The following is a 14717-nucleotide window of genomic DNA, read 5'->3' as shown; positions in this document are numbered from 1 at the left end:
ATTTCGGGGATTCATACCCTCCGGATCAAGTTTAGAAGTGTTACTTACCTCAAACCGTATAATTTTTTATTTTGTTATGCCCTTGCCTCGCAAGTTGGTCTCCGAAAGCCTCGTATCTAACCATAATTAATTCGATTCAGTCAATACGAATTATAGGAATTAATTCCATAAGAAAATATAAATTTTCTATCAAAATCCGAATTTTCACCCAAAAATTGCTTGTGGGGACCACATCCCGGAACCCGACAAAAGTTACAAAATATGAACGCTCATCTAACTACGATTCCAACCATACAAATTTTACCAAATTCCGACATCAACTCGGCCCTTAAATCTTCAATTAAAATCTATGAAGATTACTACCATTTGCAACCCAATCTTTACCCATTTGAACTCAACAATCTTTCCACAACCTTATTGGTATGTGTATGTATACACGATACTCTTACACCCAAGAATCATACTCTTAATCTCCCATCTTTTACCCCAAAAATCAAAATTGAAGAATTGGGGGAAGAAATTCTTACCTCTTTGAAGCCCTAGCAAGATCCTTGTGAAATCTTCAAGTCTTGAACAAGAATTGATAAACAATTGACTAAGTCTTAACTTTATCTCTCTAAGATCTCTCACCACTCTCTAAAATATCAGATTTTTGCTCCAAAAGAGCCCCCTTGCCTCTATATATCGAAATAGGGTCGGGTCAAAAATTAAAAAAATTGAAGCTCCGACACAGATCTGCGGTCGCATATGCGACCGCATAATGCTTATGCGGCCCGCATAATGGGTCGCAAAAAGGCCCTCTAGAACTGAGCAACATTGTTTCAGTATGCATTGTTATGCGGTCCGCAAACCTGTTCTGCTGTCGCATAATGCACCGCAGAACTTGTCTGCGATCGCATAATGCGCCGCTAACCTGATCTCCAAACTTGCCTCACCTGCTTCACTCTGCGGCCATTATGCGTTCCGCAGAGTGATTCTGCGGTCGCATAATGAACCGCAGAAACGTATTTATCTGTCATAATTTTTTTCTTTACTCCACAGTGCATTGTTCAACTCAAAAAGTCCGAGCCGCGGTTTATAACCTTTGTACTAATTGATCTACCTCAGCACCACAAAACCTTAATTTCCTTAGCAAAAATTCTCCTGGGTCGTTACACATAATTTAACATTTTCAACTTAAGTTCTAAACCTTGGAACTAAGTATTCCAAATCATTCAAAAACCTTACCGGGCCCGAACCAATTACCCCGACAAGTTAAATAATAACCGTAAATCATAAATTGAGCAGTAAATGGGAAAATGGGGTTGTAATACTCAAAATGACAGGCCGGGTCATTACAAAAAGAAAGAAAATAGAGTAAGAACAAAGCCTAAACGTTGAGCATAACGAACATAAGCGTCGAAAAACTTACTCTGAGAGCGAGACCGGCTATGCTCCTCGATAAGGTAGCATCTTTCAGCTCTTGGAGAGTTCGACTCTCCATATCGAAACAAAGGGGACTGAGGGCAGGAACCACGTTCTTAGTTTCTTTTAATAAATGCCGATCCATGGGGATCGCAATAGTCTGTGTGGACCCCTCCTGTCTCACTTCCAGCTGAGTAAATCCCTCCTCCATCATCCTCATCTCATCAGCATCGTGATCAGAACCCGTCTTGTAGCCATCCTCGGCAATGCCTTTGCCTCTCTCCTAAGCCAACAAAGAAGCATCATTAGGCGGCTACGAATTCGACGGTCCCTCCTGCCGTAAATTATCAGAAGCCACAACGACTGGCCCTTCGGTTCCTACCGCCGATATCGGAACATCAGATGTCAGCTCGATGTCATCCTAGAGTTTTATGGTCGCCGTTTCACGGATGACAAAATCATCTCGTGCTGAATCCACAGCCCGGGCGACCTTATCACTAATGTCCACCGATCTCCTCCTACGGGGAACCAAATTCCCCCCGCTCAGCGACTCCTCCTCCCCCTCGTCCACTAGACGGTACAAAGGGGAAGCCGGAAGATCCACTATCGAAATATCTGCAGGTGGAGAAGAAACCGATGCTAAGGAAGTAGTAGATGGGGCAGGCGACCAAGTAGAACTGGCTGCGGTTGAGGAAGGAACAAAGGCAGATGATCGAGCAGGTCTAGCCACGGCCACAACAGAATATCGAAGATGAGGCAACCTTCCTCTTACAAAACACAGGAGGAGGAGCCCTCGGCCTCCACGAAGATCCTCTGGCTAAAAAAAAAACCAAAGCAAGGTTCTTATCACCACCAAGAGAAAACTACGATAAGTAGGTGACCATGAGGCCAAAATAATAAAACATTTATAGAAAAACTCACCGGCCAATGAAGGAGTAGGACCGAACTTCTTGGAAAAGCCCGGCCACTCACGAATTCCCATGATGTGAGGCAGAATCCGGCCAACCCAGTCAGAAATGTCCCCGACCAAAGGAGGGGGCGTAGTCGTGGCTGCACAAAGAAGTGATAAAAGTTTAGAGCCTACGACTAAAGCAGACAGATCAAATGTTTTAACAAGAGAAGAATAGACACTTACGAGTGTAGTTCCAAGTCTCGGGGATGCCGTCCGCATTGTCCACCACGTCTTCGGTTCTGACAAAGAAGAAGTTATGCCAGAACCGACGATTTGCCTTGTCGTCCATCTTCACCACCAGGCATTTGCCTCCCCGATGGCGAAGGTTCAACATTGTCCCTTTATAAAAACTAGGGGCGAAGACATGCATCAGATGCCAGAGTATGATCTCGACCTAGGCTAACTCCGCGAATTTAGTAAGCATCCTGATGAGCTTGTAGATATATGGGGCGAGTTGAGCTGGGCACACGCTATACTAGCGACAGAATTCCTCCGCTAATGGAAGAAGAGGAAGAGTGTAGCCGACCTTGAAGGGATATTCATAAAACGCGCAATACTCGGGGCGGTGGACTTGTACTACCTCACGCCTTACTGGGACCAAATCGATGCGGGCAGGAACGTTGCATTTTGCCCTAAGCTCTGCTAGGTCGGCCCCTTTCATAGCCGGCTCAGAAACCTCGGGCTCGTCTTCAGGCGCCTTCGAAAAATTAGAACTAACTTTCTCGCTACGATAGGAATTATTTCCTCCAACGTAGGAAAGTTCTCATCTACAGAGACGCCATCAACGTGAGGAGGCATAAACCCCGCCAAAGAGACAGGGTCAATTCCCACACTGGAACTAGAGGATATATTAGCCAGATTTTCGATGAGAAAGAAGGATTAGAAGCAACGGGAAGCACTAAAACCAGGAAAAAAGACACACAACGAGGGAGAAGAGAGAAGAAATCTCAAGGTTTGATGAGGAAAACATGTAAAGAACAAATGAATGCCATCACATCTCTATTTATATTACTAGGGATGTGTCTCATATAAAGAAGACAAAAGATAAGGACAGGGGATATGTAATATTGATATGATAAGAACATTTTTCTAAGAAAAATTCTCTCTCTAGCAAAGATACAAACATTACCTTTTCATCAAGATTCTTATTCATATTATTCCATACTTTTCTATCAGATCCGAGAATAGTTTGAACATTCTAGGATTTATCTGTCACTCATCATTCTTAGGAGGAACAATCATCTAGTCCATTCTTTATTGGGTGAATCACTCCTCCTATTTACTTAAATACTATTTATTGCTAATTATTGCTAGTTACTCCTCCATTATTGCTCATACTTTATGAATATTTAGTGCATGTTATTGTCAATCTCCTATTAGATCTGTCCCACATTATCCACGCTTTCAGGATCCACATTTAAAGATATTATCATTAACTAGGTTTAACCCATCATTATATAAATATAATAGTTTTAACCGAAAGTTATACTTTTTGGTCAAACAATCATGTTTTGGAAAAAAAATAATTCAAAATTTTCAAGTTTCCAAAAAATAGTTTAGGAAAGTTTTTGGATGAAATTTTTTCTTCCACTCACAAAACTTCAACTTTTCTTCAAATAAAATGCATGTCCATACACAACTTCAAACTTTCAAAAATTATTTTTTAACATAACTTTAAAATTCTTTTTTCAAATTTTAATTAAATCTATGTCCAAACAGTAGCTTACCCATTGATGTTTGTTTTTGTTGAACATGAGATGATGAGAGCTTGTCACATGTCCCACATTGGATTATATGAGGCAGACATGATAATATGCCCTCACACTCTTTGTATGAAATATCAAAAGATTTGCAAAATATGTACGAGCAGCATATATAACAACTCATGTACATCCTTGACATTGAATCTGTTCATCAACAGTTCTTCCTCAGAAAACTTGTACTTTTGAAAATTGAAAAGAATGTAAGTCTTTTTTACTAACTTTAATTGTTGTAATACGTAACCATTTTATCTAAAAACGGTTAGAAAGAGCAGAAAGAACATATTTTTATGTACTTATATAGTATGTCTTATTGTGCTTAATAAGCCAAGCATGTGAATTTTTTTCCGATAATTGATGGAGGTGAGACTCAAATTCGTAATCTTTATCTATTTTAATACCATATTAAAGTTGGTGATGATCACCTTATTTAAAAATTTAAGATATTTAAAAGAACGCAATTCTTATGTACTTATTTATTTCTGAAACAATAACATACCCAATATATGATCGTACATAATGAAATTTATAAGAATAATATATATGCAGATCTTACCCTAATTATTTCAGAAACATTATTATAAGGGTAACAATATACAACGACACAAATGATAGGAAACTGACCTCCCACAAGAATATAAAATTGATTCTGCAAAAGACATATATTCCTCCACTAACAAATGATAAACTACTATAGTCAATATAAAAAGAAATTGTTATTTAATATTAAACAGTACATTCACACACACTCTCTCATTCTCTATACACAGTACAGCCATATACATACACAAAAAGCTAGCACATAGAACTGTCCACAAACCATCTCAAACATTCCTTTTTCTGTTTTTAAAACCACTTGCTCAAAAACCTGCTGATTTTTCTTTTTGCATAAAATACTTTCTGCTTGTTGCTCCTCTCCTTCTTAATCAATGGATACTGCTCAATGGCCACAGGTATAGACTACAAATTTTAGAAATATATCCATCTGTTTTTTTTTAATTTTTTGGCCATTTCTTCATGTAGATTCTTTTTCATTGATCTCCATTTAATTTGGACTTTCTCTTGCTTACAAATTGAATTTGTGTACTTTTAAAAAGGTTGATGGTTCTTCACTTTGTGTAACCTTTTTCTTTTCCCCTTTGTCTTTTACTTCTCCTGAATTCTATGTGATTGTGAAAAGGTTGAAAAAGAGAAAAAAGATCAAGTTTGTTAGTAACTTAATTTTAATTACTCCTCTTGATCTATATGCTCCTTTAATTTACTCATTTGAAATTCAATTCCTTTTTCATTCCTTTCATTTTGTTTCTTTTTTAGGAGATAGTGGTGAAACCTATGGAAGAGATAATACCAAAAAGTACAAATACAATTACTACAATATGCTCATCAAAACCTAGTACACATGTTGAAAGGAAAATTAGGCCTCATCAAAAGGACCAAGCATTGAACTGTCCAAGGTGTAATTCAACAAATACAAAGTTTTGTTACTACAACAACTATAGTCTTTCTCAACCAAGATATTTTTGCAAGACTTGTAAAAGATATTGGACTGAAGGTGGATCTCTTAGAAGCATTCCTGTTGGTGGGGGTTCAAGAAAATCCAAAAAATCATCATCTACTAATTCTTCTTCGTCAAATACTGTGTTGCGCGAACTTTCCAAAACTGTTGCTGAGTCAGTGTTGGATCCTCCTAATAATGAAGGGAGCCAAGATCTCAACTTGGGATTTTCATTTGATTTCAAGACTATCTCTGAGCTAATCCAAGTACCTAATAACTCCTTTATGCCAATGCCAATTTCTGATCCAAATTCAGTTTACTCATCACTAAATTTCTCTTTGGATCATGGTCTTGGAATTAGTGGTGACTATGAAAATAATCTTCAAGATGTGCAAGAGAGTACAACAAGTGGAAGACTTTTGTTTCCTTTTGAAGATCTAAAGCAAGTTTCAAACACAAGTATTGATGGTGCTGAGGAAAATAGAGATCAGCCTACTGGAGAATCAACTGGATATTGGAATGCATTTTTGGGAGAAAATGGAGGATCTTGGTAATTGAAAAAATAGTCTATAAAATTATTTATCATGGATTTTTTTTTTTTCTATCTTTGTGGGGTTTTCTTTTTTATTTTTGTGCTCTTTATTTAGTGTTTAATGGTGGGATAAATTTATTTCCTTGAAAAGCTTAACTCATAGGATTAATGGGTTCTTTAATCTCCTAGATCTCTTTATTTTTCAATGTAGTTAATATCTTTAATTCAACTTTTGATCATGGTTGGGTGGGAGGTTTGAAGCTTATTTTAGATTGGCTTCACTACAGTGAACTGGTGGAGAAAATAACATATAACACATTATGTATATTGACCTAAGTTTGTATTGAGTTTGTGAGAATCATCATTTAAAGTTATGTGTATAGATAATGTTTCTTTTTTTTTTTTTTAAACTATTACGTTAAGTTAACCTACCACAACAGATAATGTGGATGTGTTACATTTTCAACATCTTGTGCTTTCACATGAGAAGCTTGGATAACATGATTTAATACTCTAAACTAGTTATGAAATTATTTGCATACAAATAACAACTGCGTGTCTATAAATACGTATGTTTGAGTCATTGTGTGCATAAATCACTAAAAAAAAATTTAAAATTAGCTACAAACTTCTTTATTGATCTGTCACTAAATTGTACGTAGCTAACAATTATTTTTGATAATTTATCGCTAATTTATTGCTAAATAGGATTAATAATGATATTTTTTTGTTTAGCTACAAAATTCATATTCCTATTTTTTTAGTTGTGAATATTCATCGTAAAAGATTAGTTTTTTTTCTCACGATAAAATCGTGAAAGAAGTATATGCAGCATGTTGTTTGCTATCTTTTTGAGACAGGAGAAAGTTAATTTCTTGTAAAATGTGATACAACAAATGTACATTTAAATGAAATTTTGCTTCTTCCTCGTTTCTTCTTTTTCACATTTCACACATTCAACTTTAATATATTCTTTTTTTGGTTTTCTATCTGATATTTGATAATCGTATTAAAAATTGGATTTGTGTAAATTTGTGTCCGTGTAAAATTCATTAAAATAAGTAAACGCACTCAATCAGACTTATTTTCATTTTAAAACTCAAACCCGAAACACTTAATTAAGAATAAAAAGTGAAATCATATTCATCTCACAACCATCCCTCAAAAAAAAAAAAAAAAAACCTTAGCATATTCAACACACTGAAGTATGAAAGGGAGCTAGCTAATTATATTTTTCAATTGGTATAAATTTAGGAGGGAGGAGAAAGCACTGACAAAGTCTACTTTCTTGGTCAGAAAAGGGGGTACCCACAAACATTCCCCTTGGAACACATGCTGAAGAATAATCTCTCCCACTTACCACTACCCCAGATCTGCACCCTCCATTTCTTTATTCCAAATAATAGTATACTCCTAATAAACATCAATAATGATAATGATAATACTAATACTAATAATTAATTATTTGTGATCTGTCCATTCTATTTTGGGAAATTTAAGGCTGTTCAAAACAGAATTGAAACCTTTAACCGAACCGAACCGATGGCTTATTGGTATCGGATTATCGGGATAATGGATGATGAACGGATTAAGATTTTATAATTAACGACTTAACGGTTTGGGTGCGGATTACTCAATTTTCTTATCGGGTAAACTGTTAACCCATTAAGAATTTTTATATTTATACTTTTACCCCTATGCATTTAAAATACTATTGAAACCCTAAATATATAGCTAAATCCCTAATTTCTACAGTAAGCTCATATTATAACACAGTAAAGTTAGGCGGAGCTGTAGTAAGATAGATGAAGCTAGTTTTCTTCATGTTTAGGATGCTCATCTCGATTTGGTACGGTGCAATGAACTGGAACTATGTTCTTTGCATAGATTAGCTCGTATCTGTTATGTCTTCCTTATCAGTAGTTCTTGTATGTACTAGATTGGAAGACGACTCTTCAAAAATATTGTCAGATTAACAAGACAGTCTTTTGAATTTGAATCCGATATTAGTCTGAAAGTATCGACATGTCACCTTACTATGGTCGTTTGGTATTGATTGTTCAAAAAATTTCTATTTGATTTAGCCGATAAACCGCCTGATAACCGTTAATCCGATATCAATCCGCCCATTATCTTATTGGATGGCTATCGGATTACTACATTTATAATCCGATAACTGTTAAGTCAAACCGTTAAGCGTAATTATCCGCCCGATAAGTACCCCTAGGGAAACTACCAGCTATGTCCATTTATAAGTAACTTATTACAAAAATTGGCCAATTCATAAAATATTACTAATATTAGCCAAATATTACAAATATTAGTCAATTAGTTATTTATAGCAAAAAAAAGTCAAATTTTTATTTTCTTTTGAGTGAGTATTATTAGAATAGATTGGGTACATCTTAAGGAGTTTGCATCTCAGTTATGGGATGATTTTGTGGATTTTGGAGGTGGTTTGAATTGAAAATGCGAAGTAGAAGATGAACATACAAAAATAATAATATGTGTATCAAATATGTATGACATGTGTATCCATGTATACCTCTATGTGTGTGAAACATGTGTCACAGAAAAAGAAATTGAACTCGATTTTAACTACGAATTTTGATACCAAATCAGTCCAAATCACCTCTAATCTTCCTCAAATTTTGTATATTGACTCATCTATATGTTTTCAATGAATGTCAACCATACCCATTGAAAAAGGTCCCTTTTTAGTTAGATTTTTGAAAACTTGTATATATATATATTTTTTTTTTGTATTTCATCACCTTGTTTGCTATGTCATCTATGAAATTTCCTTTCCGTATTGCATTTAATGTTGTTGATCTCGCTTAAAAATATGGAAGGAGATCTTTGCATATTATTTTGGAGAGAAAGAATCTTATTTATTTGGATTTTTAATTTTTATATGTGTTTGGTTAGTTTGGTAAGTATATGATTAATGACCAGAGATTGGTAAGTTAGAACTTATTTGAGACATATACGTAAGATTCCCTTTTATTTTATAATACAATCCTTTAATATGTTCTGAAAAAAATGATGCTCACTGTTTACCCTAAAAATCGGATAACAATTGAATTTGTACGTGGTTTTAAAGATACGTGATATAATTTGATACAGAGTGATAAATCAGATCAATTATGAAAATAAAAGATAGAAAGGTAAATACAAACCACGCAAGTTTGAGCAACCTTAGCCTTGTGAGAATAATTTTCCCCGAGCTAGGAATAATATAACTGATAATATTATTGATGTTGAAGTGCAATGACAAAGATAGAAACGATAGTATATTGCCTTTTGATATCAGTTACAATGCGTTTTGTGAATTGTCAAGTCCCCCTTATATATTAGGGGAGATCTCCCCTTTAAGATATTATTTTATAAAAAATATAAGTCCTTGATTTTGTAGACCGTTGCCCCCCATTTTGACTTAATCCCATAATTTTTGCCATTATGATTGGTTAATGGCGAGAATCACGGATCCTTGTCGGACGGGTTGGCGAAGCTTTTCTTCGAGGACGTTAGAAGTAGGATCGGTCGTGCCTTCGGTAATCTCGAGCGCAAATCTGATGGTCTCGATGGCATGTTTTGACGATGCTTTTAGTTCCGACAATATCATATTCCGATCTTGGTTGACCATGCCGAACTGCGATATCGAGCTCGGCTTCATCCGTAACTTCGATTTCTTACAGATGTGTCGATCCCGGCCTACCGTTCCAGATGCTCGATCAAGCATCGAGCTAGGTTTTACCCGTATACAGAAGGTCCCCTCATTTTTGGGAGAGTAGGCGATAAAAAACGATGTGAACCCTTGGTTCTCACTTCAATAAATCATGACATAAGTAATAAAAGGTAACTGAAATGTCTCGTCGGTCCAATCTTCATGGTATTAAATGTGTGTCAGTTGACGGTCGATTGCCTCGGGAGGTGAACCACCGCTTGAGAAACCTATTAATATCCTTCAATCTGTTCAATATAACTTTTACACTCAAATTCTTCTTGTGTTATAAGAAAACTTCACCACCTTCACCTTCTGGTTTTCTAACTGTTAAACTCAAAGCTTCCCTTACCAGCAATTTCTTTTCTTCATTCTCTATAAAAAATGGCAAAGACTTCAAAGTTTGTTCCTAAAAAAGAAACACCTTTTTCTTCAAATCCTTCTGAAAACGTTCCACATGCTGCTACTGAGAAACCTCCTCTGAAGTCGTATATCCCTGTTGGGTGCCCAACCGTGGCTGACTTCAAAGTTAAGAATACACATATGGTACCGGGTCGGTGTGAGCCAGTCTCGAGGTACATATGTATGATTACAACTACTATCCTCGATAAAGTCAAAAAGGACTGCAACTGGATAGATAAACCCGTAGTGGTTCCTACCCCCGAGGAATCGATCACTACCTACGTGAAGAGTTTCTTAAGTGTTTATAATTACTCTTTTACGCTGGGCCCTTTAGACCCGGTTATCATAGCCTTTTGTAAATGGTATGATGTGACGCTCGGGCAGATACATCCTTAATTTTGGAGGATCGTCATTCTGCTTCGATTCTTTGTGAGCAAGGTCGAGGGGTGTCCATTCACCATCGATCATCTCATGCGTTTGTACAGCCCTCGGCTTTACCGAGGGGGATTGATCAAACTCGCACGCTGAGCCACTAAGACATTGTTCTCGAGTATCGACGAGGATCGGGACCGGGGCTGGCTTGGTCAATTTGTTCGAGTGAGGGCCTCGGACTTAATCACGTCTGCAGACATGCCATTTCTAGAGAAATGGAACATGAAACGTAAGTATGATTTTGCCTTCAGTATTTTTTTTATTTCTTTTCATTCCGTTTATTTCTTATCGATGTTATGTGATGCAGTTGTCGCTCAAATGCCAGACGTCGTTCCTGAACTTAAAGAGTGGGTCGAGGGCATCGTGACACAGAGATCTTACTTTGAGCGCTTGTGGCGTGAGCTCTCGAAGGGCTGATGGGATGCCCGTAATCATGGTAAGATCGTTTCCCTAATAACATATTTGATCTTATTTTCTCATCATTGGCCTTTGATCCGTTATATTTTCTTTTTGTAGGTTTACCAAAAGATGTCAAAATGAGGTCTCCATCGGCTGATAGCGACATATATGCCGATCCCCCTGCTCCGAAGCAGGATAAAGAGAAGAAGAAACCCTGAAAAGAAAAGACGGAGGAAGCGACTGGCGCACAAAACTAAATATGCCAGTGCCTGGGAGCTCTCATCGGACTCACTCCTTCGGTTGAGGGATGAGTACAAAGAGGAAGAAGAAGATTCCAATCTGGTGGCCCGTGTGAGAAGTGGTTCTAAACTGCCTCAGACCATGGAGGTCGTAGAAGAAGTAGCGACCGAAGCCTCCGAACAAGGGAGGGCCGAGATCGCTTCACCCCGAGCTGTGGAAGTTGACAAAGGGAATTTGGCCGGTACTTCTCGATCAGAAGATAATATGCCTAAGGAGGCGCTTGGGGTGATAGACCTCTCTGGGTCACCTTCGTTTACCGATTCAATGATAAACGAGGCCAGACACTGAAAGGTAACCTCCGCGAAAGGGCCCAAGGAGCAGTATATTCTCTTCACCACTTCTTCGATGGCCTGGATTCTACCTCCTCGGAGGATGTTACCGGGTTGGGTGACTTACCGGTACCAAAAAAGACATTGTCCCCGGGAGCCGGCGGGTCCTCTTCGTGCCCCAAATTAGTGAATCAATTCCCAGCCCCGAGTGTTGATCCTACTTGGAGACGCGCAATTTATATGTCCATCTCGGATGATGCCCGAGTTCTTTCTTCCCCGGTGGGGATTGCCAGTTACCTTCGGTGCTTGGTGACCGAAGAGGATCAAACCAAAATGAATGAGGTAGAGGCGCCCTGCCTATTCAACGAAGCTCAACAGGCACTGAATCGGGTAATTTTGAATGTCCCTTCATTATGTATTTAGCTTTAATCATGAATAATCATAATGTTTTTATTTGTGTTTGCAGGCATCAGTGCTTCATCATGAGGCCTTTCTTCGATCCTGGGAGGAGTCAAAGCATTACGAGGCCGAGGCCCAGGAGCTTGCTGAAAAGAGGGACACTTACAAGCTCCTTAGTGAAAAATACCAAGTTGAACTAGAAGCGGCTCGTAGAGAACATACCGAACTGGTAGAGCAGGTAAGGAGAGTTTTTGGAGTTAGTGATGATGAGTCAGACTCAGTAGCTAACAATCCGAACTCACAGGTTCAGAATAAACTTGCCGTGATCGAATAACTCCGAAGTGAGGTGGATGAGGTCAAAGCCGAGACCAAAGAGTGGAAGAAAAATATGGATCGCCTGGCCTCAGAGAAAGAGACTGCCCGGGCACAGTTGGCTTCAGCTGAGGCTCATCTTCGGGCTACAAAGGAGAAAAATTTGGCGCAGGCCGAAACGATCGAGGGACTCCAATCTCAGCTAAACTCGGCCGTTTCTGGTCAAGAGAATCTGTCAAAGAAGGTCAAGGCTGCCAAGTTAGATGTCGTCACAGCCAAGACCGAGGCTGATAAAAAGGTGGCCCAGTTCAAGGTTGATGCCGAGGCTATCTAGGAGCAGGAAAAAACATGGTGAAGCATGCAAGTTGGGAATCCCGAAGGGACACCCTTGAGGAATTCCATGCTCAATACTTCGACATATTGACCAAAATCAAGAACGCCGAGATATGCGAACCCAATGCTCGGAAGCTGGCTTTTCCCGAGGAGGATTTCGAGGCGTCTGAAGAGTCGGGTGAGTCTGATGGTGACGAAGACCCTGTAGGCGATGATGTAGCCCCCGATGAGATTTAGGCCATTTTTCATCTTTTGTACTAGCTTTTTGTTGAGGCCGTTCGGCCTTTGTAAAAAACATGCATCGGGGATGTTCAGCCCTTGTAAATAAATTTTGATATATATATGTATGGCTTTTCCCTTCTATGACTTTTTGAACTTTTCCTTTGCTTTTCGATTTGTGTTTGTAAAGGCCGATATGCCTTAGCATGCAGTGGTTAGGTTATGTTCGAAGGTTCGAACAAACCTTGCGTTTACTTTATGTTAAGGCATTATAGGGATTCGGTGTTACCGAAAACTTTCCCCCAATAACAATTTAGGTTTATAGCTTGTCAAGAATAGCTTTTAAAACCGGTTATGAGTGATTTTCAAAGGCCTTGTTTTCGTTATGAGTCTCGGACGTCCCCGAACCATATTAGTATGACTGTATCTCTTTTAGTTCGGGTGTTGCCAAATAAGCTTTTATGCCCTCGAGTATTTTTAACTAGGAACGGTCTTAGCCTTTAGATTCGGGCATGCCAAAGAAGCTTCATGCCCTCGAGTGTTTTTAACTCGTAATGGCCTTAGCCTTTTAATTCGGGCATGCCAAATAAACTTCATACCCTCTAGTGTTTTTAACTCGGAATGGCCTTAGCCTTTAATTCGGGAAATGCCAAATAAGCTTCATACCCTCGAGTGTTTTTAACTCGGAATGGCCTTAGCCTTTTAATTCGGGCAATGCCAAATAAGCTTCATGCCCTCGAGTTTTATTAACTAGGAACGGCCTTAGCCCTTTAATTCGGGCAATGCCAAATAAGCTTCATGCCCTCGAGTTTTATTAACTTGGGACGGCCTTAGCCTTTTAATTCGGGAAATTCCAAATAAGCTTCATTCCCTTGAGTTTTATTAACTCGGACCGGCCTTAGACTTTAGATTCGGGCATGCCAAATAAGCTTCATGCCCTCGAGTTTTATTAACTCGGAACAACCTTAGCCCTTTAATTTGGGCAATGCCAAATAAGCTTCATGCCCTCGAGTGTTATTAACTCGGGACGGCCTTAGACTTTAGATTCGGGCATTCCAAATAAGCTTCATGCCCTCGAGTTTTATTAACTCGGAACGGCCTTAGCCCTTTAATTCGGGCAATGCCAAAATAAGCTTCATGCCCTCGAGTTTTATTAACTCCGGAAGGCCTTAGCCTTTAGATTCGGGCATGCCAAATAAGATTCATGCCCTCGAGTTTTATAAACTCAGAACGGACTTAGCCCTTTAATTCGGGCAATGCCAAATAAGCTTCATGCCCTCGAGTTTTATTAACTCGGGACGACCTTAGCCTTTTAGTTCGAAAAATGCCAAATAAGCTTTATGTCCTCGAGTTTTATTAACTTGGGACGACCTTAGCCTTTAGATTCGGGCATGCCAAATAATCTTCACGCCCTCGAGTTTTATTAACTCAGAATTGCCTTAGCCTTTTAATTCGGACAATGCCAAATAAGCTTCATGCCCTCGAGTTTTATTAACTCGGAACGACCTTAGCCTTTTAAGTTAGGCAATCCCTATAGTCCCCGAGTGAAGTGAGTTTTCAAACTCGGATTAAGGTGGCCCTCGGGCCTGATATATTTAGGGGATCAGGTGTAGGAAATTCCTTGAGAAATGCAAGTAACATTTTTGAGGACGAGATGTTTATATGCAAAGAAGAGTCTCCTTTTTCATTCCTATGCATAATAGTTGTACATGTATACACATTTTGTGTCAGGGCTCGAGTGATTTGAGTGGGCACAGTTCATTTGACCATTTGGCCCTTACAATA

At 38.6% G+C, this 14717-nt stretch overlaps 1 protein-coding gene across 1 annotated transcript; it reads left to right on the top strand.

Moving 5' to 3' along the window:
- The first annotated feature begins 4887 nt into the window (after positions 1 to 4887).
- LOC104116052 (dof zinc finger protein DOF1.8-like) lies at positions 4888 to 6513 on the top strand. Its single transcript, XM_009626826.4, has 2 exons — positions 4888 to 5069; positions 5431 to 6513. Exons 1-2 carry the CDS (start codon positions 5046 to 5048, stop codon positions 6163 to 6165), a joined length of 759 nt encoding a protein of 252 aa, XP_009625121.1. The 5' UTR covers positions 4888 to 5045; the 3' UTR covers positions 6166 to 6513.
- Positions 6514 to 14717: the final 8204 nt, after the last annotated feature.

The sequence above is a fragment of the Nicotiana tomentosiformis genome, chromosome 12 (genome assembly GCF_000390325.3).
Source record: "Nicotiana tomentosiformis chromosome 12, ASM39032v3, whole genome shotgun sequence".
In the NCBI taxonomy this organism is placed as follows: domain Eukaryota; kingdom Viridiplantae; phylum Streptophyta; class Magnoliopsida; order Solanales; family Solanaceae; genus Nicotiana; species Nicotiana tomentosiformis.
The sequence above is the reverse complement of the archived record's forward strand: the minus strand, read 5'-3'. Positions and strand labels throughout refer to the sequence as shown.

Bases quoted from the DNA above. Each gene is read 5' to 3' on its own strand.
- LOC104116052 (XM_009626826.4), top strand. From the start codon at position 5,046: ATGGATACTGCTCAATGGCCACAG. The intron at 5,070-5,430 runs GTATAGACTACA...TTTCTTTTTTAG, and splicing joins ATACTGCTCAATGGCCACAG to GAGATAGTGGTGAAACCTAT.